General features: G+C 45.2%; 1 protein-coding gene across 1 annotated transcript in view; it reads right to left on the reverse strand.

Moving 5' to 3' along the window:
- Positions 1 to 26,779, reverse strand: part of LOC102105066 (uncharacterized) — an 89,989-nt gene that overhangs the window by 44,095 nt on the left and 19,115 nt on the right. The window contains exons 4-11 of the mRNA XM_088061149.1: positions 21,597 to 21,719; positions 15,582 to 15,707; positions 11,321 to 11,443; positions 8,567 to 8,689; positions 5,540 to 5,677; positions 3,193 to 3,315; positions 2,201 to 2,323; positions 1,110 to 1,262 (exon numbers count right to left, since the gene is read on the reverse strand). Of these exons, the coding sequence (XP_087917275.1) occupies positions 1,110 to 1,262; positions 2,201 to 2,323; positions 3,193 to 3,315; positions 5,540 to 5,677; positions 8,567 to 8,689; positions 11,321 to 11,443; positions 15,582 to 15,707; positions 21,597 to 21,719 (1,032 nt within the window). The remainder of the gene's footprint in view (positions 1 to 1,109; positions 1,263 to 2,200; positions 2,324 to 3,192; positions 3,316 to 5,539; positions 5,678 to 8,566; positions 8,690 to 11,320; positions 11,444 to 15,581; positions 15,708 to 21,596; positions 21,720 to 26,779) is intronic.

Consider the following 26,779-nt stretch of genomic DNA (forward strand, 5'->3'; position numbering starts at 1 on the left):
CCCTTTTCATACAAACCGCTGCATGCTGCAAAGTCTGAGCCTTAGAAAAAGTGCAGCTGCTCAGCTGTGACTGATAACACCCAAATTTCTGTGGCTAAATATAAATAAAACATGCAAAAAGTGGTCAATAAATATTTGATTGTGGTTTCTAGGCCTGATAATTTTGCCTGTGGTTATCTCATTTATCAGTTTCCCAGTTGGTTATCGGTGTCGCTGAGTCCGGCTGGATGCTGTGTGATTTGGGAGGGTCTCAACAGTTTTGTTCATAAAGATAAGTTAATTTTTTATTAAAGTCAAGACCAGCTCCTGATTTCTGCCTGTAGGGCACAGTCCTCAGATGGGTAATTATAGAGTTTATATAAAAATCACAGGACGCACACAGGAAAAAAACAAGAAAACCGCCCTGGTGATCCACCAGCACTCAGCACAAAGCAAACACTGGGTTTCACCTCATAATACTCTTAAAATGGTGAAGTTTTGGATGGAAAGACTGAATCATGCACAGCCCAGGTGGGTGCAAAGCTGCTCTGCACCCACTCCTGTGACAGTGGGTGCTCCTGTGCTGTTTGCCACCACTTGAGCTGAGCAATACGTGGATGGGTTGGTGCTTTTCCCAGAGAGTCAGGGGAAACCTCAATCTTCAGAGGATCCTTTTTAACACAGAAAAAACGCAAATATCTTAAACATAAAGCCTCCAGTTGTTATAAAAGGGTTTGTAAACAGGGAGCCATGCTCCCAGCTGTAGGAGAAAGGGAGTGTTTCCCCAGGGATCTAGGGCACAGCAGTAAGCCATGCCATCCTCACCCCGGCATGATGAGTTCCCTCTGGCTGCTGCCCCTGGGGAAGCCTGTTTTCCAAGCAGCTCCCAGCCACTGCTTGTTGTGCTGCTCACTGTTCCCCTGCCTCCCTCCCAAAGCATCCAGGCAGCCTCCTGGCTCCTCAGACACGTCCCATTTGGGATGGAACACCTTATCCCTTATACCGGCATGGAGACGGGCAGGATGCAGGATCAACGCTCATCCCTCCTCCTGATGCTGAGCCCCAAATCCTCTCCCTGAGACCATCCCCGCAGTTTGCTGTGCTGGCTCAGGGCACTGCTGGTGACTCACCGACCCTGTGCACCAGGGTGAGCTCCCCTCGGGGGTCTCCATCCTCAGCCAGGGGTCCCAGTGCGTAGTGGAGCAGCTGGGGGGGCCCTCGGAGCTGCAGCCCCGGGGCGCCGGCCAGCCCCGCTGCCTCCTCCGCATCCTCCTCCTCCACACCTAGGGCAGGACAAACACAGCCATCAGCACCCCAGCCTGCCTCCACAGCCTCGCATTTACGTCTGTTCCTCACTCTTATGATGCCATGACATGTTCCAGCCACACCTCTGCCCAGCAGTCCCAGCCCAGGCATTTTCTCATCTGTACTTACAGAGTTTCTGCTATCCAATACAAAATAGAGAGAAAAGGAGAGACGCCCTCCCCACCCCATCTTTCCCTTTTCTTTCTTCTGGAAAAAATCTTTGCTCCTGTAGAATCAAAATGAAATGAGGAGATTCATTTTCCTCACTTGAAGTCTGAGATTATTTTTAGTTAATGAAGGTCATTACTCTTGCCCGTTTTGGAGATGACAAATAGAAAGTGAGGCCGGCTGTGCAATTTATTTTCAGAAACATTAAAATTTGAGCCTTAAAATGACGGGAAATCAGCTGGCTTTCTTTTTGGTGTTGGTCAGAATATCAAACTCTGGCTTAAGGTTTAGCAGTTGCTAAACTTGGTTATAAAATTGAGTTGCTCTGCTAAACTCTGGACTGGTTACACTGGCAGAAATCCAGAGTAACGTCACTGACTAATGGAAAAATTGCCATGGTTGTTCAAAGAAGAATCTGGCTACCTTCTTTTTTTCCACAGGATGTTAAGCTTCATCAAATAGTGCAAGAAAAGTGTCAAAACAGTATTTATTTCTAAACCAGGAGCTTTAGGTTTTCAAACATGTCCAGGGGATTTAAGTGTTCATCTGCCATTAATCTTTGGCAAAACCCATTACTGGAGGATGAGCCTGGATCCACGCACTGCACGTAGCCCTACCCTGGCCACGTTCAGAGATGGCTCAAGCTGGGCTCCCAAAATCCCAGGATCTGTGAAAATCCCCCTTCCAAAATCACATTTTAAATCAGTGGGAAGTGCTTAATGGCCCTCAAGTTTTGAGAAGAACTCACCCACACAGGCCCATCTGCTGTCCCCGAGCCTGTAACCCTCCTTGCAGGCACACTCGTAGGACCCCAGGGAGTTCACACAGAAATGGTCACAGTTGCCATTATCCAGACGACATTCATCCACATCTAGAAAATCCAGACATAAATGGTGATTAGGAGCAAGTACTTCTGCCTGGAGAGCCCATGCTGTGCCCAGCTGCGTCTGACAAATTATTCTATACATAAGAAAACACAATTTTTCTTATGTGTTTTGGGGCTCTCGGTTTCTCTCTGGTATTGGAGGTATGAAAACGTTTCAGGGCAAAAGGGAGCAGATTATTTCACTGATGTTTTTGTCTCGAGTGAAAACAGATGCTTGAAGCTGTTAAGCTCAGTTGATCCTTCAGTTATTTTGAGGGCTCTTCTTTTGTGGAAGGAGTGTTTAACACACATCAATATACAGTGTCCATAGAGAGAGGAGGGAAGGTTTCTCTCTGCTGGCACATCTCCCAAATCCCCACTTCCCCATGTTGGATTCTGGGTTATTCCTGTATTCCAGCCTCACGGAGTGGAAATTACACGTTTGTAAAACCTTATCAGCAAAGCTGGCACGGGGTCAGTGACTCTCATTAGGGCAGTGCCCACAAATCCCTGCAAAGGGCTTTGACAGCATTTCTTCTACCCTGGGCTGTGATTAGTTAGACCGAGCCACTGGTACTAAAAGACTTTTGACAAGGGCATGAAATGATGCAGGACAAGTGGGAATGGCTTTAGGCTAACAGAGGGAAGGTTTAGATTGGATATTAAGAGAGAATTCTTCCCCATGAGGGTGGTGAGGCCCCGGTTGCCCGGAGAAGCTGTGGCTGCCCCTGGATCCCTGGATGTGTTCCAGGACAGGCTGGACAGGGCTGGGAGCAGCCTGGGACAGTGGAAGGTGTCCCTGCCATGGCAGGGGTGGAATGAGATGCGCTTTAAGGTCCCCTGCAGCCCAGCCCAGCCCCTGAGTCCGCGCTCACCGTCGCAGGAGCAGCCGTCGGTGCTGAGCTGGAACCCCGCCTGGCAGGCGCACTCGTAGCCCCCCGCGTAGTTAATGCAGAACTGGGAGCAGCAGGACTCTCCAGTCTCACACTCATCCACCTCTGCAAGGAAAGGGCAGCACATGGAGACACCCTGAGCTGCTGCCACAGCTCTGCTCAGAGCTATTGTGCTGCAGCTCTCACCGCTTTACACCTCCCTTCAACCACACAAACACCTCTGAACCCCGAATCCTGGCAGCACCTGCCTTCCACCTTCTCCCACAGCAGCCAGGAGCCTCCATGTCCCGGGAGAGGCCTCTCCTCTACAAGTCTGAGCTGCCACGAGGGGATTTAGAGAACACCAACTGGTCTCGCTGCTGACCAAGGACAGGACCTGAGGGAAGGGCTGGAGCTGTGCCAGGGAGTTCTAGGTTGGATTTCAAGAAAGGTTCTGGTACTGCCCAGGCTCCCCAGGCAGCCCTGAGGCTGCCAGAGCTCCAGGAGGGTTTGGACACCACTTCTCTTTGCACAGAGTGGGGTTGTTGGCGTGTGCAGGGCCAAGAATGGGACTCAGTGATCCTTGCGTGTCCCTTCCAACTCAGAATATTCTGTGGTTCTGTGAAAAGAGACAACAGCAAGGACCCACCAGTCCTCAAAAGTGTTCTGTTTAACAGTAACCTACATTTGACCATTTAGACTTCTTTACATTCAACCTTATTCAATGCAAACTAGCAATGCTCTGATCCAACCAGGCACTTGCTGGACAGCAGCAGCCTGGAAGGATCAATTGTAGTTTTTGATAACTGATTTCCTGTTGCCTCCTCCTGCTCTGTGCCCGCTCAGAAATTGGTATCATTGACACCACTGTTGTGGTGATTAGATAGGAGAGCTGAGCTGTTATCTGTGCACTGCAGGCTCCTGGCTGCTGTCAGGCTGCTGAGCAGGTCAGTGGCCATCCAAGGGCCACCTTGTCAGTGCTGAGTCTGCACAATGCTTCTGAACAGGGCCTGGCTGAGCAGCTGCAGGTGGGAAAGGTCAGTGTCTCAATTAACCTTGGAAGGAGCACCAACTTTATGAGGAAACAGGGACAGGAGAAAGAAAATGTAATTAATCAATGGAGGTGAGGAGGTCAGTGTGAAAATGATTAATGCAGGTTATTTGAAGGCAGTGTTTTCCAGAGATGTCACGAGCTGAGCTCCTCTGCAGTACATCAGGTGATGCCTCGCTCTGGGTTCCAGCAGCAGCCCCTTTGTGTAGGAATGCAAAATCTGCATCCAACAAAAAGGAGATTTTTGCTGTTAAGAGCCACTTTTCATGTCCTCAGCCTTCCTCTGTGTTCTCCCCCTTCCCTTGCTGTGTCTGGAGTATCTGCTTCCCTCTGAAATCCCCAGCAGCAGGTCACTGAGCTGGGATGTGGGCAGGAGGCTGCTTTGCCTCCTGTCAGCTGTACAGACAAGACTGTGTAACCCACCCACCCCTGTGAGGCTCTGGCTCCAAATCTGCCTCCCAAACTTCTTCTGTTTTGCTTTTTAAGCTCCATCATCACCCGCCCTTGCAGCCCTCAGTGCTTCCCTCCTCCCCTGCTCCTCCTCTCTCCTGCACTTGGCTTTTTTTCCTTGCAAGACTCCTTTTGTCTGTAATGCCTCTCACACTCATCAGTGCTCCCACTCTCTACCTCTTCTCATCATCTCATATCTCACTACACTGCTCTGTGGTGCCTGATCCTTTTTCCATCCCCCCTCTCTTCCTGGCTATTCTTGAAAATTGCAGTGGCATAGCGACAGCAAGCCCAAAGCAGAACGAGACACAGTTTGCATGGCAAAAGCCATAAACAAAACAAAAACATAAAACAAACACACACAAAAAGAATCTCATCGTGGAATTGCTTAAAACATGAATGAGTTTTTAAGCTCTTGTCTTGAAATAAACCCAAATCTAACTCTGTTGCTTTCACCTCCCAAGTGAGACTTCTCACAGGCAGAGGTGTCACCTCAGCCCTGAGCCAGTGTGATGGGAACACGGCAGAGTCTGCAGCACCGAGCGCAATTTGTGCTTGTGCCGCTGCCCCAGCCACCAGCTGGGAAGGGAAACCAAGTCAGGGCTGTGATGCTCGGGCTGCCCATGGTGAGACACGGGGGTGATGCACCAGTGTCACTTCCACTCCCTCCCCTCGTGCCCCATCCCAGCGAGCTCCCAGAGCCAGGCAAGCCGGAGCAGCGCCGGAGGACGGCGTTAATTAACGCCTGCAGAAGGAGGGAAGGCACGGGGAGCCTTTCCCTGAGCGACAGCTCTCCTGCAGGCTCCCAGGGCTCCTCCACACCTGCTCCCTGCTCCCAGCACGGGTTACCTGTGCAGGTTTTGCCGTCCGTGCCCAGGCGGTGGCCGCGGTGGCAGGAGCAGCGCGGTCCCGCTGCCGTGTGCTCGCACTGGTGGGAGCAGCCGCCGTTCCCGTCCTGGCAGCTGTCCACAATTTCCATCTCGATGCCTTGCAGAGAAATAAATCAAAAGGATGTTAAAAAGCAAGCCCAGGGGGGAGGCACTGGGGGATCATGCTGTAAAACAGCAGCCATGAGTGCTGTAGCGGTGACTATAATCAGCTCACACGCCCTCCCCAGAAGAACAGGCTTTGGAGTCACTGAGCTCCAGGTGTTTGTGTCAGAACGGTGGATGCTCTCAAATTCAGCCATGTGAAGCTGCTCCAGTGTTCCAGCAGCCACCTGCTACAGGAGCCTCCCCAGGTTTCCTCAGGTTTATGCTTTGTCTGGACACAGTTCTTGCCCCAAAGGAGGAACAGAACCATCTGAGGAGCCCAGGTGGTGCCCCTCATGATGCCTTAAGTTTTTGCTTTTCTATTTCTCATATTCTGTGGTGCCTAGGTGTGTAGTTTTAAGCCTCATATTAAGTGTCAGTGAGCTCTCTTTTCTAGCTTGACACCAAGGACAATTGTTACAACTTTCAGGTCCAAAAGCAGAAACAACAGTGGGCTGAAGAGAGAAATCAAGAAGGATGAGACTTCATAAGCTGAAGCAGTGATTGGACAATTAACCCTGATATGCAGATGGACAAAACTTATAAAAATGTGAGACCTCATGACCAGTCATTAATTTTGTGACCAGGCTCTTGTACTGCCCAAGGTGTGTCCTTTAAGGCCTTTCAATAAATACCAACTTTATTAATTCTGTCTAGCCTCTGTTCTAGGTCAGCCTTCTCCACCCAACCTGATACACCTCCCAAAGAGCAGCTTTGAGTTTTGCATGGCAATGGCAAAGAGCTGGACACTGAAACATCCCTCAAACACAAAGGCATTGAAAGTTCCTCGGCAGAGCCCTGCTGGTGAAATGGACACCCAACCACAATGAAAACTAGCTCCAGGTTTTGGTTCTTGGATGTCCCTTCCAGGGGGACGCAGCAGCTCTGCTGAGACTGTCCCCTATGGCTGAGGGTGGTACAGTGCCACTGCCAGCCCCCTTTGCCCTGACAGACGTCCCTGCTCTCCTCATGTGGCTGCACTGGACAGTGCTCAGAACATCCAGTGGGAGCCCTCACATCAAAAAGGGAACACCTGGACACCTCATTTCCACCCAGCTACTTCATCAGATGATTTCTCCAGGATGAAAAGAAACCATAAGGTCAGTTATAAATTTTTTTTCATGAAGGATTATCCAGCTTGTCTTGTTACAAAGCTATTTAGAGAGGAAATAATTTCTCCTACTACATAGGGGAACTGAGAAACACTCTTGCTAAAGGAGCCACTTGTCCTTCCAGAAACACCCCAGCTCAGAGTGGTGGCCATCAGATCTGGCACAGAATTTCCCCAGACACATCTGTGCTGCTGGGCTCTGGTCCTACCCCTCCTTGTGCTCCCAGGGAGCAACCTGCTTGCCAACAAGAAATATAATTCCAGCTGGAAGAGGGTATAAATTAAGAGAATAAATATATCCACATCTCATGCACAGTGTGATTATTTGCACCAGGGAGAAGAAATCGTGTCTCCTGTCCAGTGTGTTAAGCTTGGATTTAGTAAACATAGCGATTAAATGCAGAATCTGACTTTATACACTATCTTCATCATTTACTTTGTCTCAGTTCTTCATCAGTAAAGCTGAAATACCAGCTCTTCCCCAGCCACTGGGGAAATGAAAGAATAAACAAAGATTGTAAATTGCTCAAACACTGGGATAATCCTGATCATAAATATATGCAGGATGTTTTTATTTTTATTGTTTGCTCTGCAATATTCTACATGAGGCACAGAGAATCACCATCCCCTGAGATCTGCTGAACATCCAGAAAAAAATATTATCAGAAAAGCACAATGAAATCTAAGTGGTTTAAACCTCTTTTTTATGCCCATGACAGAAGATTGCGTATCTATATATTAATCACATTTCCTCTGCCATTGCACCACTCACAGATCCCCAACACCTATGAAATAACTCTCCAGGATGCCTCTCACATAATTGGGTTTTGTTTTTAATGTATGTTAATGCCTTGAAACTGGATTTCATTCTTAATAACTATTTTTTACACACACATTCTTAAATAAAGCACTCATTCTCTGGCATGCAGCGTATTTTCCTAAGGAAGCTCTGCTGAAAGCTCTTGCACAGTATTATTAGATTGAATGATCTTTGCCCACCTCTTTGCTAAAACAGGTCATGCTTTTGTCTGCATTCCAGGGAGCTTATGTTAGGTCCATAATAACCCAAACTCTTCCACATCACCTCCTTTATTAATCTAAATTTGCCCTCAAGGGCAGGCCAGGGATCACCTATCAGCTAGCAGCACCGGGAGTCAGTCCCCCTCTCCAGAAAAGCCGTGTTGATTAAGAAACCCCGCTGGCAAGAGGAAAGCACGTGAGGAAAGACAACAAGGCTCACTTTAGTTTGGGAAGTTTGAGCTGTTCAACTATTTCTTCATCCCAAATCTATCTTTTTTTTTTTTAAAAAAGGCACCCTCTTAAGTAGTGTCAGTAATCTCGGGAGAAACATATGCAAAGCCAGACAGGTAAAGACAAGAGCAGAACACATCTTGGTTTTCTCTTGCATCAGATCTGTAAGAAAGCTGTGAGGAGGAGGAGGAGGAGGGTAGGAATGAATACATTTCACAGAACAGCAGAATTCTGGTAGCTCTGCAGCAGAATTCACCAGACTCTGAAGATAAACCAACAGGGCTATTTGCTCTTTGAAAGGCAGTAATTAAGGTCTGTGAACACAGGCTTAGGAACGTGTCACCCTGCAAACCCAGCAGCAGAGGAAGAAAACAGTATTAAGCTTGAGCTTTTGCACACATTTATTCTGCTGGGAATGCTAATCCCAGTGAGTGAGAGGCCTGGCAGGGAGCAGAGAGGAGAGGCTGGGAGCAGGGCACTTACGGTAGCACTGGCGCCCGTCCGCGCCCAGCTCGAAGCCGGGGCTGCAGGCACAGCTGAAGGAGCCCGGGGTGTTCACACAGCGATGGGCACACCTGGCTCTGCCCTCTGCACACTCATCCACGTCTGCAAGCAGAGAGAAAGTCGTTCAGCTGGAGATTGAAATGAAAAATAATGCTGTGCTACATGGATGTGGCTGCAACTCCAAATATCTGCTGAAGGATTTATCCTGGGGTCTGTCTACAAGGGACAGCACCCCATGAACCCAGGAACATTACACTCACATTATTCTCCAGATCAATCTTTTTTTCTGAGCACCATTGACCTTGAACTTCTCAGTGTGAACATTTACAGTATCACACACTATATTTGCAGTATCAGCCAAAGCAACTTATTTATTATTCCTGTAAAAAGAGCAATGGCAAAAGAAGACCTTGTGTGAAGAACTCAGAAGAAACTTCCAAAACTCTGAAACTATCACCATGTTCTCCAAGCCATTATAGTTAAATTAGAGGATCAGGAAATAGCTGATTATTTTCTGAATGTCAAATGATCTGGATTAAGTGGTGGTTGGGTTTCAGCAGGGACAAGGGAGACAGATCATCCCTGAATCCTGCAGCTGCTTCTAGAGCAGTGCAGTGGGGAGGCACCTGCTGCACCCACAGCAGCTTCCCCACCCCTGTGAGGAAAGGAAAAGCTGCAGGGCCTGAAGTGGGGAGACTGCTCTTCCCCCAGCCCTCTGTCAAGCAGGCTGCTCCTCAGCTTCACACTTGCTGGTCTGTATTTTGGAGTTAAATGCCCCCAAAGGTGTCCATCGTCCTAAAATCTCAGTGGAACATGAAAGCACTTTTAAGGAGTAACTAGTTAAAAAATAACCAAACCCACAAAAATTTACAGTAAATACAGCTGCACAGAACCTCTATGCAAAGACTGGGATCACACGTAGAAAACCAGGGATCTGCCTCCTGTTCCTTCCAATTCTGACATCTTTCTGGCAAAATAGAAATTATTTATTGCAGTGATCCCAGGTCAGTGTCTTGAAAGTGTCAGGGAGCAGTGTGATGTGCAGCTCTTCGCTTTTTATCCCAGAAAACCACTTTCTAACAGTTTTGTCCTTCCACACGTGCTGTGCCCAGTGCTGTGCTCGTGGCCCCTGCACTTGAGCACAAGGAGCTTGAGGGATGCAATCAGGATCCTTGCAAAGAGAGGCCCCAGGCACTGCAAACACCACACACTGGCTCATGAAAATTTCAGGACAAATGACAGCTTCTCTGAAGCAGCCATGGGAGCAGCTGCTGCTAAGAATAAAATGGGTTATTTCTCCTTTTTCTCTTAATTGTCAGTTGGTGAGTACGCTGTGCTGGCCAACACTGTAAATATGCTTTTCTCTTCTTCTTTTTAAATAGAAAAATAGAAAGTTGAACCACAGCTACCATCCTGCACAGGTTTCTTCCTGTCCTACAGCTAATAGCTGAAGTATGACACTTCAGCTGCCCTCTGTCTCCTTCCAGCTCGGTTTCCAGAGAGTCAAACAGCTTGAATTTTGCAAAAGACATTGAGTAACTTCTAGGAGCAAAAACCAATAATTGTATATCCATGGTAAGACATGCTGCTTAATGATTCAAAAGATTGTTGCCATGAGGCTGGGGAGAAAATTTGTTCCAATATATAACACTGCAAGTTAACTCAGTGATTCAGTTTATCCATAAATCAACAGAACTGTCATTGTGTATCTGAGATAAAATGAATAACAGGCTGACCCTACTGCTAAAACCACTGTTGTTTCCATCCACTCCTTAGCAGTACATTACTTGAAAACAGTTTTGATTTTCAGTAATTACTCATGAGTAATTCCAGTAAGAGAGAATCTCTAAGATCTGCCATTCTACTCACAGAAGGGCTTACAGGCAACTGAGTAAAATACTCAGGGTAGGAAGTAAATATTTTGAAAGGTACCCAGCACCCTTTATATGAAACAATAATTTAAATATCAACAAGATTTTGGCCAAAAGAGGAGTGTAAAATTAGTGTCTGAATATATCTATCTATCTATCTATATATATATATATAGATATATATATAGATATATTCACACACACACACACACCCTAATCCTGACTTGGCTATTAAAAATCTGCGCACCATCAAGTCCATAAATGCTTTTTACTTCATAAAGCTACTAAACTATCTTCCAAGAGTTTCACTGCAAGAGAAAAGCAGGTATTTTGACCTCCAATTCCCCCACATTTTGGGTCAGAAACACTACAGATCCTTTTGACAACCCCAGACTAAATACAGGACTTTAGAATTCAACTTTTTAAGCTCCCCTCTTTGGAAATCTTACACATCATGGTTTCTTCCTTCACAGTAGTTTCTCCATTAATATGGAAACAGTTCTCCAGCTAAAAAGCCCTTTGAATTCTGAATAGTTTTCAGTGACCTGGTTCAGAGTTTTACTTGAACCAATTTTCCAGGAGCTGTATCTGGGACATTATTTTAAAGGGACCCTGCAAGAATAACACTACAGCATTCACAAACCCAGTTGCTAGAAAGCATGACTTAGGAGATCACAGAGGAATTGTCACCACTAAAAAAGTCCTTCAAGACTGTGGGCTGATGTGAACATCACAGAGAGAAACGCTGTTTCAAAATGCACACACGTATTTGTATAACATATCCCTTTCCACTCACTAAGCTCAGTAAGCCAGAGCACTGATGAATAACTTTCTTCACAATAAAGACTCCAGAGTTTCTTACCTAAACAGGACTTTTTGTCTCCGGAAAGAGAATGCCCTGGATGACACCCGCATTTTGCAATTCCTCTCTCGTTCTGACAGATTTGTGAGCATCCTCCATTCCCACTTGTGCAGGGGTCTATCACTGAAACCAATTAGAGCACACTGTCAACTGAAAGGTCACTTTTTGCCTGGAAATAGTCTTACCTGCCATTGTTACAACTAACAACGAAGTAGCTCTAAGAGATTAGACTGGGGAAAAAAAATGTGACAGCAGCTGGTGAGTACAGCTGCTGTTTTCTGGATGTTCTTTGTTGCTGGACAACATTTTTCACAGAGCAGCAACGAGGCTTTAAACAGCAGGAAACCAAGCTTGTATTACATTGGAAGTAGGACAAAAAAGTACATTTTATTGTTATTTTGCTGTACCTGAACAGATTTCAAGAGTTCTCTCTAAACAACAGCAATTAGCACTCCAGTATGTGTGAATCCATAAACACATGCAATGATGGAGTTCACCACAAAACAATGAATATTTAAAAGGCTCGATAGGAAATAAACACTGAAGAACCCCCAAAGACATCTTTCAGTCTATAAACATATGCCATTCATGTTGTACATCAAGGCTTTTTTCCCCCTCTTGAACAATAACATACCTTTTCAAGGATAAGCTGCTCTAAGTAGCAAGTACTTAGAAAAACTTTCATGAAATGCCTACAGAAGCCTCCATCTCGAAGCTTTCACTGTGTTTTATGGGTTTATTTCTGGAACATGTACCTGCTGGAAGCGTACTGCCCCCACAGAGACTTGGAACACCCCAAAATAGACCCAGCACGACTTTTCAGACAGGTCTGACTTGGGTTGAGATCTGACATTCTGCACCAGGCTGAGGATTTGCTTTGTAGAAAACTCATTACACCGAAATTCTGGTGGATAACACTGCACAGGTAAATTTGGAGGACACCTTGAAAATGTATCCTTTAAAGTTCTGCTTGACTTTGAATAAAACTTCTTAAAAGCTATACCTATTTCTTTACAGCTCTAATTCAGTTTCAGCATTTTACTAATTACTGTCTGATTTGAGACTGATGACCAATATTCCTCACTTGCCTCCAGCCCCTGCTCTGTGTAAGCCATCTTCTCTCAGAGCCCCAGAGGAAAGTCACCATCAGCTCAACAACACTGGGGTCAGGGTTTGAGGAGCCCTGGGGAGGGGCTGAAGGAGTTTTGCTCTGGACTTGGCTGCTTTGCTCTTCCACTGACTGCACATGAGAAGGGAATGGGAGAGAAAAACCTCTGCTTCATGTGGATTTAAATATGGGACAGGGCTTTTTTTCTGTCACTTCTCTGTGCAGCCAAGTGTCACTTTGTGCCACCATTTGGTAAAGGAGGAAGCTGCCACAGAACACCCTCAAACTCCCTCATGTCACCTCCTGCCATCTCGAGAACACACGACACACAAACCGTTCCAGTCGGCAGGGCTGAGTTTGACTTGACAGTATTAAAAAAAAAAAATAAAATAAAATTTAAAAAAAAAGGCATGGTTAGGGATGTAGAACTGAAATTGGACTTCTGACACGATAGGTTGCAAATAGGTTTCCAAGGAACAGCAGCACTTCATCGTGCATGACACTTCCAAGGCTGACAACTTGGCTCTGCAGCTCGACAATTTGCGGTCTACAAAGGATTTAGCTCCAAGCAAGAACTCACTCCTTGCTGATATGAAATATTGAGTTATTTGCCGATTCCTTTTCTATTTGAGTAAATTAAATGAAATCACTATCAAACAGCATCTGTTAAACCTGCATATTATGAAGGTTTTCAGAGCAGCTAAAGCTTTAATTTGAGAATGATTACAGCACGGAGTAAAGCTTGTAATGCTCTGTGACATGACAACAGGCAAACAACAAATTACAGGGTAGACGTTAGCAAAACATAGTAATTCAAATAAAGATAGCAGCCTTGGAAATCCTTGGATGAGGTAAGTATGTAAAGGAAAGATCTTCAGGACATAAGGCAATCAGTGATTGACTTGCTTTCCAGTGATATGTATGCTCCTGTTAGAAGCAGGTTTCAGGAAAAGCCAGAAATAACTCATTAGTGTTCTTTTTTCACACATTTGCCTCTTACTGGTTCATTTAATAACTTTACTAGATAACAGACTCCATCCTACAAAGCTCTACTCCAAGCTGTTAAATACCATGGTGAAAAATTTACTGGCATCATTTCATTTCCCAGGTGCCTCAGGACACAGAATCCCAGAATGGTTTGGGTTGGAAGGGACCTTAAAGCTCACGGGCAGGACTCCTTTTATTATCCCAGGTTGTTCCAAGCCCCATCCAGCTTGCCCTTGGACATTTCCAAGGATGACCTTCCAGACCTTCACTACAAGGCTGTAAAGAACAGGATCTCCAGTCCTGTCTGCCATGACCTCTAGAGCATCTAAAGAAAAGAGCTTTGGGCCTTGTCAAATTAATTTTCTTGTTCACAGCAACCATGACTTCACACTGGAGAAAATATCCAGTGGTAAACAGCAAAACTGCCAGGCTTGCCTGTTTAAGGCTTTCCAGGGCTGTGGGTGCAGGATTAACTCCCAAGGAGTCCCCAGGGATGAATCCACACCTGCACAACACCTACACCTGCTGTGGCAAACACTCACTGTGGTTTCTCCATCCAAACCATGACTCCAGCAGCTATGTTTTGGTTGGACAATAAAAAACCAGCCAGATTCACCTCCTCCCACCTCTTCTACCTAAAATATCTCTGAACTGACAACCCAAATGCATTCATGACCACTTCACCCGCATTTGTTCCTGTAAAAATCTTGTCCATGGGCTTACCCAGCACTTTTCTCTCCCAGGCATTCATTCACCGAGGTATTTATGGGGGGGAAATCATCCTACTCAGTTTTCATTCTGCAAGCTGAGCTCTGCTTACAAGACAGATCCTCCTTCCCCCCAAGCACAGCTGCCCCCCTGGGGAGGGCTGCACTTTGATTCAAACACACCAGGGGTGAGCAGGCACCCAGGTAATGCCACACCTGCAGACAAGGCTGACCATCCCCTCTCCAGTGTTCTGTAATTACGGGTTGGTGACAAACTCTCTTCAGCCTCACCATGTGAAGGGGTGAACAGTGGTGTCAAAAGCTCTCCCTTTAGGGTTTCCAGCTGAGACAGAGCATCAGTGGTCCATGGAAGCCTGAACTGTGCCGTGACCACTCCAGGACAGCTCCCACCCCACCTGGCACCGCCACACTCAGACCCCTCTGACCCAACCTCTGTCCCACCACTCCAGAAAGCCCACCCCAAAGTCCTGTGCAGGCTGTGCACAGCCAGCTGGCCAGACACATCTGCAGAGGTTTGGACACGGGATGGAGAACCGTGGAGGGAGGTCTCTGACACCCCCTGCTCCCTAAAGCTCCCCTTTTCTGGCTCTTTCTGATAATCTCAGGGACAAAAGGTGGCCACCCCATGAGAGACAGAGAGGCCACCAGGCTGTGGGTGCTCCCTGAGGTGCAGCCCCCACAGAGAGCAGGATTTGGGGAGGCCCAAACCGAAGGGGAAGAGTTCTGTGCACCCAGCAGGAGCTGGGAGCCATCTGAACAGCAGGATTTACTTACACTTCATCCACAGCGTGTAAAATCTCCGAGCAGAAGAGGAGCCATATGGAAACGGTTTTGTGACAGGAATTTCAGCTCAATAAATCCATAAATTTGGCCCTATCTTTCTCTGGCATGTTCAAGGGTGTGTGTGCTCATGTTGGGGAGTGGGGGGGCTGCCTTCAAAACTGATGAATATGTTAAGATATACAAGAAAAGAAAAGCAACAATCAAACCCAAAGGTAGCATTGCTGTTCTGCTTGAGAGAGTGCTTAGAAACCTGAAGGGGAGGATGAATGAATCAGACTTTGATAAGCCAAAAGGAGGTAAAGAGAAGACCTTTTGTAGAATAAAACATGTAATGCAGGCCAACTCTATATACAACTTGATGAGCAATAAAATGTTAGAATTAAATCACGATTAAGTTCCTAACCTATGTCATCACCATCATTGTGCAGGGAACAGCCAGGGATCTACGAGGCCAAAATCTTGTTCAAAGTTGTGATTCAAAGTGAACTTCACACCTCAAACACATGCTTTTTTAAATCCTGTTAATAAGTAATAACCAAAGCTGCTTTTGGCCCACAGGGAAAAATAGGAATGAACACAGTGACCCAAAACATCATCCTGGGGTCTTTTAAATTGCCTTTACTGTGTGTCTTCAGGCAGGTAGCACAGGACTCACCTTGACAGGACTTGGCATCTGTCTTCAGCTGGTAGCCTGGCTGGCACTGGCACTTGTAGTGGTCCTCACTGAGCTGAACACAGTCCTGCTCACAGCCCCCGTTGTTAATGCTGCAGGAATTGACAGCTGGAGACAAGGAAGCAGTGAAGGAATGCACATCAACAACCTGGGAGAACCTATTTCCTATTTTAAATCCATAAATGACAGCAAAACCAGGCGAACCTCGCTGAGCAGCTTTCACAAATGCAGCTGTCCCCACCCTGGAGTGACTGCCCTCCCTTGTGCTCACAGAGCTGGGCTGACACCGTGTCCCACACCAGGGCAATCCTCATTCCAGGGGGAAGCAGGTGAGATCTAAGGGCTGTAAAGCTGACTGAAGCACAGCACCCTTTGATCTGACAGCACCAAAGCACTGCCAATCCACCGAGGCGAGGAGAGGAAAAAAGAACAGCCCTGCTGGCACTTGCCCATTGATTATCTTTTTCTTTCCTTGCTTTCATTGATTAAAAATAGTAATTGTCTTTCAGGCTGATTTCCTCAGCCTCATAAATAAAAAATTCAAATAACAGAAGCCACAAGCTCTACAGAACAGACTCACACAGCAAACCAGAGGAACAGAGGGTCCTCTGTAGATCTTTAAAGATGCTGCTTCTTTCACCCAAGCAAGTTAATATTCTTTTTTGTTCAACACATATCCCTGGCCTTTAGAGAAACATTTCTCCTCCTGACAAAACATGTTAACACACATCCACACCTATTCACACGCTGCATGTAAAAATAAGAGTGATGGTTTGGTGCTGCTATTGTGCTGTGCTGATGGAAGTGTGTGTGCATGGCTGCATCGAGATGCATTTCCACAGCAGGGATGCAGGATGGAGAGATTTAAATTAGGTATTAGGGAGAAATTCCTGACTCTGAGGGTGGGGAGGCCCTGGCACAGGGTGCTCAGAGAAGCTGTGGCTGCCCTTGGATCCCTGGCAGTGCCCAAGGCCAGGCTGGACAGGGTTTGGAGCAGCCTGGGACAGTGAAAGGTGTCCCTGCCATGGCAGGGGTGGAATTGGATGGGCTTTAAAGTCCCTTCTAACCCAAACCATTCTGGGATTCTGTATTCTCTATGAGGAGCTGGAAAGACTCTTTGTTCCTTCATGGAATGTACCAAACTCTGAACTTAATGAAGTTAGCAAAGAGCTTTGATATTTATTTGTTGATGCTAACTTTAGCAATATTCATATTTCTTCATTTTATCTGTAATGGACATTAGTAAATGTTAGTTGCAAAACCTTCTACAGGATTTGTTTCACCCTATGCCACCAATTAGCAAACACCGAGTTTGTGCAGTCAAGTATGTGCTAAAAAGGTGAAGAGAAAAGCAAATTTTTAGATTCTCCTGGCTGCACACACGGCAGGAGGCACCTCACTGCACAGGAAGCTGACCCTGGCTTCTGATCTCCACCTGTGCCCACAAACCTTCTGCCCTGTCAGAGACAGAACTCGAAAGCAGCCTCATGTTACACAGGAGCCAGCAGACCCCATACACCCTGAGCTTCCAGCTCCCTGCACAGTTGTATCCAAAGACCTGTTTTGCAGCAAGAATATTCAAATAAGATGAAAATATTTCAGAAGACAAGAAACATCTTAAATCCAAGTGACAGAATATACACGTCGGCTTTTATAAGTGCCATTTTCTCCCTCGGTTTCTGGGCACGAGCCAACTTGGATGCAAGGGGAGATAAGCAGCAACCTGTTATGATGAGAATTGTGGAGGATTTGAAGGTGGGAGGGGACAGGTGTGAAATCCTGCATCCCAATTTGGTGAGTGGCTCTGCCGGTGGCCAGGGAGCCAGGGGCTGCTCTGGAGCGGCGAGGGCAGGTTTGTCACGCTGCTGCTGAGCATCAGCTGGATCCCTGAGAGGAGGTGCCAGACTGAAGGAGAAGAGCCTCCAGGGACAGGCCAGGATGAATTGTGCTGGTGGCTGCCAGGAGCCAGCAACACGTCTCTGATCAGAGAAAGGGAGAGACTTGGCACCTCGTGGGTCTGACTCCATCTGTCACAAAGGGACTCGTGGCTGGAGGCCTGAGCACCTCCACAGGCAGAAATATGGCCTGACATTCACTTCCAAAGATTTACTCTCGAAATCTGGTAGAAATCCAGCCCTGACGTGGATTCCAGACAGGCTGGGGATGATGTCAGGTGATGCCCAGAGAGGGAGGGGACATCTGGTGGGAGACACCAGGTGAGAAACACAAAGGATCACAGAATCATGGAACGGTTTGGGTTCATCTTGAAACTCATCTCATTCCACCCCCTGCCATGGCAGGGACACCTCCCACTGTCCCAGGCTGTCCAACCTGGCCTTGGGCACTTCCAGGGATCCAGGGGCAGCCACAGCTGCTCTGGGCACCTGTGCCAGGGCCTGCCCACCCTCCCAGGGAACAATTCCTTCACAATATCCAATCTAACCCCGCTTTCTGTCAATTCAAAGCCTCTTTGCCTTGTCCTGACACAATATGTCCTTGTAAAAAGTCCCTCTCCCGCTCTCCTGTGGCCCCTGATAACAGCTAAGAAACACACATTTCTTAACCCATTATTTTTTACAATAAAGGTGATATTTTTACGAAGAGCTGGGTCTGAAGCCATGGTTAGATACATGCACAGCAACTATAAGGTTAGAACATGCAATGTTTTCCATCACCTTAAATCCAACTTTGGCAATGACGAGAAATGTAACTTCAGATGTACAGGGCTTATATTTATGTTGAGAAACATAGATTATAGAGTTGTAGAGATATTTTCTTTGTTACTTTCTCTATTAAGAGCCTTAGTGTGCTAAAATCTCCATCAAAAACCCTGCACCTCAACAGCTTCTCCTGATAAAGCAGACATCAAAGGTAACAGCTGGCACCAGAGATGAATCAGGGTCTAACGGCTGTGCCCTGTTTTCACTTCCAGGAGTTCAAACAGGAATAAATTCCACTGAAGACAATGAATTTACAACAATCCAAACCCACAGCCTGATACCACAATAAACATGTTCTTTCTGAGTTTCAGCTTTTCAGATACCATCTGGTTCAACTCCAGCGAAGTCGAATTCGTTGCATTAACATAATCAAGGCATTACAAACAAAACAAACAAAAAAGTTGGACAGGGTTGCAGTGAATATTTGGTCTGGCACGTGTATTTATAAATTAATTCAATGCTGAGAAAAAATTTGTGGGACCAAAAAGCTGAAGGAAGAAAAGGAGCATTGAAGGAGAAGGGGTTCTATCGTGGCATGAAATATTGGATAACATCAAAGGATTCAGGAATTGAGCAGTTTGCTTTCACACACTGGTCATCACTGAACAAGGCAACCCACTCTGGAGAGTCTTTGGGTCTGAGCAGAGTATGAGCAGATTACTCTGCCTTAGAGTATGGGCAGAAGTTTCCAGTGAGAGCAGGAAGAACAACAAAAGCAGATTTCCTCTCTCCATGTATTTTAAGGCTCATAGTGGCAGTAGAGGGACGGACCACCAGAAACTAGTCAGGATCCCAATCATCCTGTGATGAGGTGGCAGGAGGAGCAGATTTACTGGAACACTTGTGACAGAAGTTCAGTACTATTCCATGAATCACATGAGAAAGGTTTTTGAGTCCTCAGATGTAGGCTGAATATCTTTTAAGATGATAGATCCACTTCCTTATGTATGGGAGATTTCCAAGCCATCCAGGCTGCAAAATCTGCTTCCCCTCAAATGATTTTGGCACTTTTGTTCCCACAAACACAGAGTTGCCAAAAAAGAAAAGGAAGACGTGGAAAGAATGAACGTAACAGCAATCTGGACTGGGCTCCTCAGAACAGCCTGTCTAAAGGGACTCTTGTTTCTTATTTCTGCAGCTGAGATAATCACCTTCCATAAACAGCTCAGTGCCAGAACGTGGTCCCTTTTCCTTCTCAGCATGCAGGAGAGATCGTTACCTCCTCTGAAGTATCCATGGAAGAAATACCACTGCTAATCCAAGCCTGTTTGAAATGCTGGATGTTCTGCTTAGCTGCACTAGCTCAAAGGAGGGGTGCATTAGAGCTTTGCTGCTCACCAGATGAGTGATGAAAGCTGAATGCACAACCTGGTGCTGCACAAGGGGCAAACTCTCCACCCCCAACAAGCAGCTACTGCCCAAATCCTGATCCTAGGCACTCCTGATTTATAGGAAAAGCTTCTCCCTGTCCTCATCAATTAGTAGCTCTCTTGTTCTCCAATGCATGAGAGCTTATTATATCCATTTATTTTGGTGTCTTGTCCAAACAGCTGGAACAGGACTCAATATCCTGCCTCTTGATAATGCACATCCATTATCAAGATAGCAGAGCTCTCTGAAACTCCTGTCTCTCATCTTAGGATTTATTTTTGTTTCTCCTTGATAATTTCTGAGATATTGCAAACAAAGCTGATCACTGTATGAAGTATTTTGAATAACTTCTTGGGAATATTTACATTTATGAAATGAAAACTTGTTCTCTGGTATCGTTCACAGCTCAGACAAAGCTAAACTGGGCTTTCTGATTATTTGAGGCAAGAGGAATCCTAACTATTTTATGTCCACAGAAAATTTTACATATTACACAAGTAAATTCATTTAATTGCCATTAACACCTACTTTTTGCCTTTATCACACAGTTCTTGTTCTCTTTTTCCCCCCAAAGTCCCTTTAGTCCCCTTTTTGTATAAAACTCCACCACCAATGAGACTATTCAGAAGGAGTAATTTAGCTCAAATAAAACTTATTTTACTTCTGGGTCTTCCCTGGTCAGATCAGATCTGATCTGAGTGAGATTAATTTCTCTTTTAATTCACAGAAAACCACAATTGCTTCTAGTTAATTATGAACCACTCTGCTTTTACATTATTTCTTTTTTCCCTCTCACTTTAGTGTTTCCTTGTCCAATCCTTCACCAACTGAGACACTCAAGAAAAGACTGAGACTTCATCACATTTTTAATTGCAGTTAATTACCAAAACACTGAAAGTCTCTGTATGTGATAAACCAAAAAAACCCAAAAGGGTAAGTTTTAAAATAAAAAAAATCCATTATTGCCACAGCCTGAGCCCTGGTACCTCCTGTGTCCTGGTTGTACCAGTGAATGTATTGCTGTGATAACACCAGGAATGACTGATGACATCTCTGGCTGAAGTTAAGCACAACCAAGGGACTTTGTGCAGGAACTGAGACAATGCCCAAACTGAGTGAACTTATTCTGCAGATGTGGTCTGACTCTACCTGACTGTTCTTCCCGTATTACCTCAAATCAGGTTTAAAAATTTAAACAAAAGGTGCCCTTTCCTTCTTCCCAGATGATAGAACATTGTAATCCTTTCTGCAGAATTCAAAATTTTGACTTTTGTACTGATTTAAATGCAATACAAGAACTGTGTATTTCATATTATTGTTTCTAACAACACACAGAATTAACTCTGGTATGCCTCGTGTCAGCCTTGAGAGTCCAACCTAAGAAAGAGAGGGTTTATTTCTGAGGGCAGAGCTGCTAATCCTCTGCACATGAACAGGCAGTGTGTCATGGCTGAGCTCCATGGTGCTCTCATTGACACGAGCACACACAGGGTAACTCCACCCCATAAATCACAATCATTTAGCCTGGATAAAATCACCAAGTCCCAGGGCAGTGCTGGAACACGCAGGGAGATGTGCCACAAAGAAAATGCACTCAGAATTAAAAAAAAACCAGTTGTCATTTGAAATGAAGACCCTCCCTAAGCTTCTTAATGCCTGCTGCAAAAGAATTTTCAACAACATGAGACACCATAAAAAAAAACCAACAAAAAAACCAATGAAAACAAACAAAAAAAAAAAAACTAAAACCCTGAAATGAAATAAAATTTGGCAATACCTGAATCCTCACAGGCTGCTTGAACCATGATGGGTAACGATATTTAGTTAAAACTCAGATGGGAGAAGTCTAGAAACCTTTGCACTTGGGGAAAAGCCAGCGCTGGAAGGACGCGAGGCGGTTCCTTACCGATGCAGGTGCGCCCGTCGGCGTGGAGCCGAAATCCCGCCCGGCACTGGCACTGGAAGGAGCCCTGGGTGTTGACACAGCCCTGCTGGCAGCCTCCATTCAGCACCTCACACTCATCCACGTCTGCAGGAGGAAGGGAGATGGTGAGGTATCACCCTGAAATTACCGCCTTCTGATTGTATGGAGTATTGTATTTTCCTGTTATTTATCCTTTTGATTGTTTATAATGTTGCTAGCTTCTTTGTTCATTTTTCTTTTTTCTTTTCTTTTTGTTAAACCAAAAAGGGTGAGATGTCGCCCTGAAAACTCAGCTTCTGAGCTTGCTAACATAGTTTTCTAAGGACTTTCCCAGGACAGTAACTGTAAACATAGATATGTGTACATTCTTTCTGTTACACGTCTTGTGATGGGCATCTCTCATGGCCAGTCCAGTGGGAAAGTGTTATCCTGACCCTCCAATCCCTGGCCATGGTCAGAAAACTATAAATCCTGGGAGGAAAAATAAACTTTCTCTTCTTTTCACCACACTTCGACCTGTGTCTGTGTGATCTATTCATCTTCAGCGGCGACAGTGAGGAAGGATTGCAGGAGAGCCCAGCACACGCACACCCTGGTTCTCCTGGCTCATCCACGGTGCAGGCAGGGCGCTCGGGCTGGCTTGTTGTTTACTTCAGTTTGCAGCAAAGAAAAGTGGAATTTTATGGTATTTTTCCAAGCTCCTGCAGGCACTGGCTCTGTAGTCTCTGCTTCTGAAGTCCTTGTTAATTAAAGTGATTTGTGACATGGCTTTTTCATTGAGGCCAAGAGAAAAATACAGGGGAATAATTAGGGTTAGATAACACATCTGAGCCTGTAGGAACTGCTGGTCAAACCTTTGGCTTTTATAAAAAACTTGCTGTATGAACGTTTCCTTTGCATCAGGCCTTTAATCCTATTTCTTCTCGGGGGTACGAGCAGGTACAACTGAGATGAATGGAAAAAAGACACATTCTCCATCCCCATTTCTTTTTCAACCATGTAAAGCACAGAGAGCTTAAAGAGAAAATTTTAGAAGAGTGAGGAATTTATGCTACATTTTCTGTGTCTCCTGCCCTACAATCACAGCATGGCTTGGGTTGGACAGGACCCTAAAGCTCATCTCATTCCAACCCCCTGGCCATGTGCAGGGACACCTTCCACTAGCCCAGGTTGCTCCAAACTTCATCCAGCCTGGCCTTGGACACTTCCAGGGAGGAGGAAAACATTGTGTCCTGTTCCTCCTTGTGTTCACCTAAACTTGCCAGAGCATCTTCTCAGACAACCTCCCAGAAAATGATGTGAGCTCCTGCTGGTACTTTTTCCTAAGCTAAGCAGGTAGCATTCCGTATTTCAGGGGATTTTAGAGGATTACATTCGGTCAAATGAAGAGGGAAACAAGCATTAAACCAGCTTGAGAGCTCTGCTGCAAAGTTTCATCTGAAAATGATGGACAATGATGGGCAAAGATCAAGAAAGGTTTAAGCAAACAGGTGAAGGTCTAAGACAGAATCATAAAACTGAATTTCCAGAAGTACCACATAAGCAGTTTTTGCACCTCTTCAGCAACGCTGGGCTACTGTAAATAGCATTTGATTGACATGTTGACACCATTACCTTAAAAATCAACATGGGGTCATTGGAAATAAGGGTCAATTAGTCCATTCCCTGAAAAAAATTCACCTGGCAGATGTTTGCCTAGATTTTGTCTGTCCTTTCCTTAGCAGTCCCCAGGGATAGCAACTCCACCTCCCACGATCTCCCCCAGGGGCAATGCTGGTCCCAAATTATCCTAAATGCCAAAGATATTTTCTTCCCCAAGCCAAGCATCCCTCCTGCAACAGACATCTCTAAAGAACCCCCATCTCAACACTGAAGCCTCCTGATGATTTAATTGCCCTTTAGATCACGTTCTAAAACCATCTAATGGGAGATAAGTCCACAATGCTCCTGTGGAAGCGAGTCCATGGTGAAGGAATTTCCCCCCATATTGCACATGAGCAACAAAGGGTCTGGCTTTCATATCTGTGCTGTGGTTGTATCTGTTTTGCATTTAACTTTCATGGTTTACACATCTTTTAATGCTTTTATGTTTATTCCATTTTAGAAAATCTAATCAAAATTAACTGGAAGAGGACTTGGAAATGCATATCCCGCTCCTAAGGAAATGTATTTATGAAGTTAAATTTTAATACTTCACATGTGAATTTCCCTCCCCTAAAATGAAGCCCTGGTGTTGACTGGTGTTTAAATTCAGACCATTTGCTAACATGCACCACTTTCTGATTCTAATGCTGTATTTGTTGTTTTATTAGACTGTATACTGCATACATGTCCAACTGCCCAGAGACATCTGGAATATGCTTTTTTTTAAACAGAAATTTTGCTTTTTAAAATGTAAACAGTAAACAGAAAACGTTTTTCACCTTGTTGAATTCCATACTGCTAAGAACCAGACTGCTGAAAAATGCCAGGATGAAACCAAACCCAGGAAACTCTTTGTATGGAGTGTCAGAGAAATAAAATAAGCAAAAAGACTCAGAAAAATAGAACTAGGAAGCATCTGAACCACATAGTACACCACGTTCTAGTATTTATACCTCAATAAACTCAAACACTGGGCACTTCAATATTTTAATTTTATAGGCTACGATCAGCTGGAGAATTTCTCTCATATACCAAACACAGTTTTAAGTTCAGATATTGGCACTTACAAAGGAGAAAAAATAGTCCAGCTAATAAAAACGAGCTGGGAGATAGTGATATTTGTTAGTCTCCATTTGGAGATTTAAAGGAGTGACTTGGTTTATGGGGGAGCTCTGCACCCCTCAGTGGCGTTTCCCTTGTGCTGGCACGTCCCAGAGGGCCATAAAGCAGTGATCCTGCTGAAAGGCAGCACAATTCAATGGAAAATAAAAGATCCTAAACCACTTGTGTGCATGAGCTCGACCCAGCCCCAGCCTGAGACTCCCTGCAGCAAGCGGAGGCGAGACCCAGGAGCTGAAAAATGCAGCTCCACGAGGCCACATCAACAGCAAATCTGATGACAGATGATCCCTCCCAGCCCCAGACTTCCTCTGCAAGATCAATATTTTAAGGATTATATGCTGAAAGATTCCTTCACATCCTACAGATAAAATCAAGAGAAATGCAAGGCGCAGTCGCCTTTCCACGTCTCCTCCATCTGAAGGCCAGGAAACAGCTTCGCCCCCAGTTACAGCAGAAAAAATTCCCTAATTATTTTGTCTGGGGAGCAGTCTGCAAAGCAGACACTGATATAAATGCCTGAACTACATCTGAAGGTTTTTAAAGTCTAAACTATTTGGACTTTAATGTTCAAATTGCTGTACTGGTAAAGGATAAATACAGCAGCGAAGCAACAGCTCCTGCTGTTGTAGGTACACAAGTGGCCATGTTTTTTTCTATTTAGGAATAGCTGTAGAAAGATGAAATTATTCTAGAATAGTAGATGTATAATAATATTTAAAAGTATTCTTGAAATAGAAAGCCCTTCCATTGCAATTCTAGAACATCACAGGATTATGGAAGATTGTATCTGTATCTGTGATTAAATTTGGATTAGTTTCCAGTGCAGATCAAACTGGAACAGCTTCCTGCTCGACTTTCTATAGTTACAATTTAGGATGCTTATCTGAATTTCAAGCCACTTATGGCTTGCTTATCACAAGTCAGACTGTGATGAAAGCAACTGCATGGAGACAAGAGGGAAAATGAGAGCTGTGTGCTGTCCCCAGGCTGTCTTGCCAAGGAGATTACACTGCTGGGTGAACAAAGCAGAGGTGGTGTGTGGATATTCTCCTTCTCACCTTCAGAACATTTCAGGGATGCTTTATGGGGGATTCCCCACTGAAGGTACCTTACCACGTCCTTGTTTATTCCCCTTTCATCAGGAATTAACTAACAGTCATACAAACCAAAGTCTGTGTGTTCCCAAGATGGAGAATATTTTTGTCACCATGTTAATCATCTTTTTTTAGTTCTTCATGCTCCTGAGGGCTGTGCACTTGGACTGAACCTTCCTCCATCCCAACACCTCAAGTTCCAAACACAATAAACGAGGATGTGATATACAAATGCCAACCCACTGCCAGCACCGTGCCCTTGCCACGAGCAGATCCCACAGGTGAAGCTCCAGAATGTGAAATCCTCCACAGCACTGTCTGAGGACCCTGCTAATCACCAAGGAGGTTGGTCCCTAATTGATTTGATGAACTGCACTGACAAAAGTCCATTTGCCCTGCCCAAAACCTGTTTCAGTACAGAGCTGTGTGACTGCATGTTTGGAATTCAGGACCATCACATCAGCAGCTTTTTTCATATCATTATTAAAATGCTCAGGAACAGCTATGATCAATCAGTTCCTCAAACATACACAGAGAGCACTAATAAACATGGATAATTAGTGAAGCTGCAATTATGGTTTTTATAAAGGAAGAAAGAAAACAAGATGCTGCCAGATCAATTCTCTACTAACAGAAAGCCCTGCTTTTTAGACCACTAAGAAATGCAAAGATAGAGAACTGAACTCAAAAAAGAAAAGAAAAAAAAGAAAAACAGAGGAATAACAAGCTTCCTTTTTGAGAATCCTGAATGGAGGAGAGATGATGTGCCAAAGGTTTGCCTCTCAAGGAGCTTCCCCCAGCTAGTGGCATTTCTTGAGGGTGACAAATGAACAGGCTTTCCCTCCCCTGACTATTAAAATTTGCAGACTGAGAACTGTTCAGAATCAGTATTTTCTGAGAGATAAGCAGACAAAAAACTTCCTCTTCCTAGTGCCCAGGCACTGATGGAGAAAGAAACCAGAACTGGACAGTACCAACCTCACCATTAAAATAGGTATTACAGAAAATTTCTTCCTGGAAGGGGTTGTAAAGCATTGGAACAGGATGCTGGGGCAGTGATGGAAACGTCACCATCCCTGGAAATGTGGATGTGGCACTTGAGGACACAGTGGTGGTGCTGGGCTGACTGCTGGACTTGATCTTGAAAGTCTTTTCCAACCCTAATGGTAGTATCATTTCAGGATTATTTATTTATTAATTAGCTTTTGGCAAAATCTCTTCAATTTGTCAAGCAGAGAACAACAGGGAGAGGCAGAGACTAAACTGTTGTGAGCATCAGCCACCCCACAAACACCAGAGCCTTCA

The sequence above is a fragment of the Pseudopodoces humilis genome, chromosome 11, assembly GCF_049639895.1.
Source record: "Pseudopodoces humilis isolate 2021_Gansu_Grassland_sample_001 chromosome 11, ASM4963989v1, whole genome shotgun sequence".
In the NCBI taxonomy this organism is placed as follows: Eukaryota; Metazoa; Chordata; class Aves; order Passeriformes; family Paridae; genus Pseudopodoces; species Pseudopodoces humilis.